We start from the raw sequence: 3238 nt of genomic DNA on the forward strand, positions 1-3238 counted from the left end.
TCCTCCAACCGGTTTGCGACACGTGGCACCTTGAATGTTTTTTAACTTATCTTCTCACTCCCAATGATTCATGTATGTAGCTAACCTCTAATCATTTTCTAGCACCTTGTAAAATAATAACACTTAGTACAAAAATCACTTAGTCACCAAAATTATATCGCACTAGCGGATCCCACGTCTATAAGCACTTCAAATTAACGTACACTAACTCATATGATTTTAAAACTGTACTTTCTTATAAAAATGCCTAGAAAATTTAATATTTTCAAGGAAAGTTTAAAATGTAGGCAAAGAAATAAAATAATACTGAGAAAATGTGAAAATGTTTGGGTTCTCTTAATAGCGGCATATCATGACTATGAGATTTGGCAGATGGATGTAAAAACTGCATTCCTTAATAGAAATTTGCAAGAAGATGTGTACATGACACAATCTGAAGGTTTTACATCTTCAAATCCTAGTCAAATATGTAAGCTACAGAGGTCCATTTATGGACTTAAGCAAGCATCTAGGAGTGGGAACATCTGATTCGATGAGACAATCAATGAGTTTGGGTTTCTCAAGAATCCGGATGAATCTTGTGTATACAAGAAGGTTAGTGGGAGTTCAATCGTTTTCCTTATACTATATGTGGATGACATATTAATAATGGGAAACGATATACCAATGTTACAATCCGTAAAAGGCTGGTTGTCAAAGAACTTTTCCATGAAATATTTAGGAGAAGCAACCTATATATTAGGCATTAAGATCTATAGAGATAGATCTAAAAGGCTGCTTAGTCTCTCACAGTCTACATACATAGATAAAGTGCTAAAGAGGTTTAGCATGGATCAATCTAAGAAGGGCTTTGTACCTATGACTCATGGTATAAGCCTTTCTAAGAGCATGTGTCCTAAGACACAAGTTAAGACTACTAAAATGCTTACTGTTCCATATGCTTTGGCAATTGGATCAATTATGTATGCTATGTTGGGCACAAGACCTGATGTCTCCTATGCTCTGAGTGTTATGAGCAGATACCAGGCTAATCCAGGTGAGGGTCACTGGACAGCCATTAAGAACATTCTTAAGTACTTGAGAAGAACTAAAGATTTGTTCTTAGTATATGGAAAAGGTGAGTTGGAACTTAAGGGCTATACTGATGCGAGATTTCAGTCAGATAAAGATGACTATAAGTCACAGTCAGGTTTCATTTTCACTCTTAATGGAGGTGTTGTATGTTGGAAAAGTTCCAAACAGGACACTACAGCAGATTTTACAACAGAGGCTGAATACATTGCAACCTCGGAAGCAACTAAGGAAGCCGTTTGGATTAAAACGTTCGTGACAGAACTTGGTGTGGTTCCAACCATTGTTGATCCAGTTACTCTATATTGTGATAACAATGGAGCTATTGCTCAAGCAAAGGAACCTAGGTCTCATCAGTGATCCAAACATGTAATTAGAAGATTTCACTTAATTAGAGAAATCATTGCCAGAAATGACGTAAAGATAGAAAGAGTCCCCACAGAGGATAACATAGCTAATCCTCTCACTAAAGTTCTTTCTCAAAAGAAACATGAAAGTCATGTATTATCATTTGGACTGAATGTCATGAATGAAGTGTTCTAGTGCAAGTGGGAGGTTGTTGGAATGTATGCTCTAAAACAATGATTTTGTTTAATACATTCCTTATTATGTTCTGTATTTTAATAACTTCTTCTTTATCTGTTAAATGCTAGATATAACTGATAAAGTCCTTAGAATACTTACTAATGTGATGGTGGTCACAAGTTTTGATGACTATGAGATATCAATCACATTTATAGTAATATTCTTAAATTTTCCCAGTCATAGTACTAATGAGATAGGACATCATTAGTATGGAAAGACTAGTATACAATTAGTCTCTACTTAATGTAAGTAGTGGTTGTTCTCATCGGCCATGGTATATAGATACCTAGGTTAATGTGTAGATGATTTGTAACGTACAAATACATTGAAATGATCCGCTTAGAGATCCCATTAGAATATCTATCTAGTGCCAATAGTTGTATCTCTTGTGGTAAGTTATGTAAATGATCCTACGACTTGAGATCACTATAGTATCTTGAGTGTGAATCACTACATTTTGACTCTATTGCTTGTTACTCATTGAGAGTGACTTAGAGAACAGTGATTGGGTGTAGTGTGAAGCACGGAAAGGTAATGAATGATCAAGATAGGATTCACCACTCCGATAGTAGGAGTTGATATCCGGATGGCCACTAGTGGGAAATTAACCCTAAAAGGTCGACTACATTAGGTTAATTGAAGAATATTTTCAAGTTAACCTAATCTAGGGTTAATTCTGGAAACTAGTAAATTTAATTAGTCATTAAGGAATTGGCACTTATTCCTTATTCCTTGACTAATTGGATATCGGTGGTGAAAGGATAATAATTACATGGTAACTTCTCATGGAAAGGTTAGGTCAAAATTTTCTTGACTAATTCCGGGTACTTGGGTGGTCATGATGTGTTGCTAGATACCGCTCATGATTTATAATTATGAATTAATTAATTATTGTAATTAATGATAAAATAAAGTTATTTATTTTATCTAATTCTTTTTGAAAATTATAACTCATAATTATTGTCAATGTATTTGGAGCCTATTGGATCACACGCATTAGAGTTTTGGTTCTGGATTAAAATTATGTGTCTGAGTGAAGACTTGGAAATAAAGTATAAGATACTTTCGGGATTTAATTTATAAGGAAAATAAATTCCAGACCTATTTGAGCAGATAGGAGAAAATAGTTATCTCCCATCTATCAGATAGCTGAGGGATAGAGTTGGTTATTGGATAAAAAACCTATCTCTTCCTTTTTCTTCTCTACGAATCCTCTCTCTATTAGAATGATAAAAAACCTATGACTCTCAATAGGGAAAAATAGGGTTTTGGCATACATAGAGAGTGGAAGAAAAAGGTGTGTAAGACATACATAGAGAGAAAAATATAGACAAGAAAAAGTGAAAAGAAAGGCTGGCAACTTTAATAATTTTCACACATATATCGTAGAGACGATCCAGATATCACTCTCGCATGGATTTCGGTAGAGGCAGGATATCTGGACTGCTCAAGGGGTTGTTCGTCTTCTCCAATTCGGCAGAGGAACGTCACGTGGATAAAGGTAATCCGTTTTTCCCTCTCTTCTTGAACCATACGCAAAATCTAGGGTGATCCTTGAGTGGGTTTTTGGGAAAAATTTTTA

General features: G+C 35.0%; 1 protein-coding gene across 1 annotated transcript; it reads left to right on the plus strand.

The window, feature by feature from the left end:
* Positions 1-648: 648 nt before the first annotated feature.
* On the plus strand, positions 649-1431 carry LOC140006950 (secreted RxLR effector protein 161-like). The gene has a single exon (XM_072049625.1). It carries the CDS (start codon positions 649-651, stop codon positions 1429-1431), a length of 783 nt encoding a protein of 260 aa, XP_071905726.1.
* The last annotated feature ends 1807 nt before the right edge of the window (positions 1432-3238 follow it).

The sequence above is a fragment of the Coffea arabica genome, chromosome 5e (assembly GCF_036785885.1).
Source record: "Coffea arabica cultivar ET-39 chromosome 5e, Coffea Arabica ET-39 HiFi, whole genome shotgun sequence".
Lineage (NCBI taxonomy): Eukaryota > Viridiplantae > Streptophyta > Magnoliopsida > Gentianales > Rubiaceae > Coffea > Coffea arabica.

Bases quoted from the DNA above. Each gene is read 5' to 3' on its own strand.
- LOC140006950 (XM_072049625.1), top strand. From the start codon at position 649: ATGGGAAACGATATACCAATGTTACAATCCGTAAAAGGCTGGTTGTCA.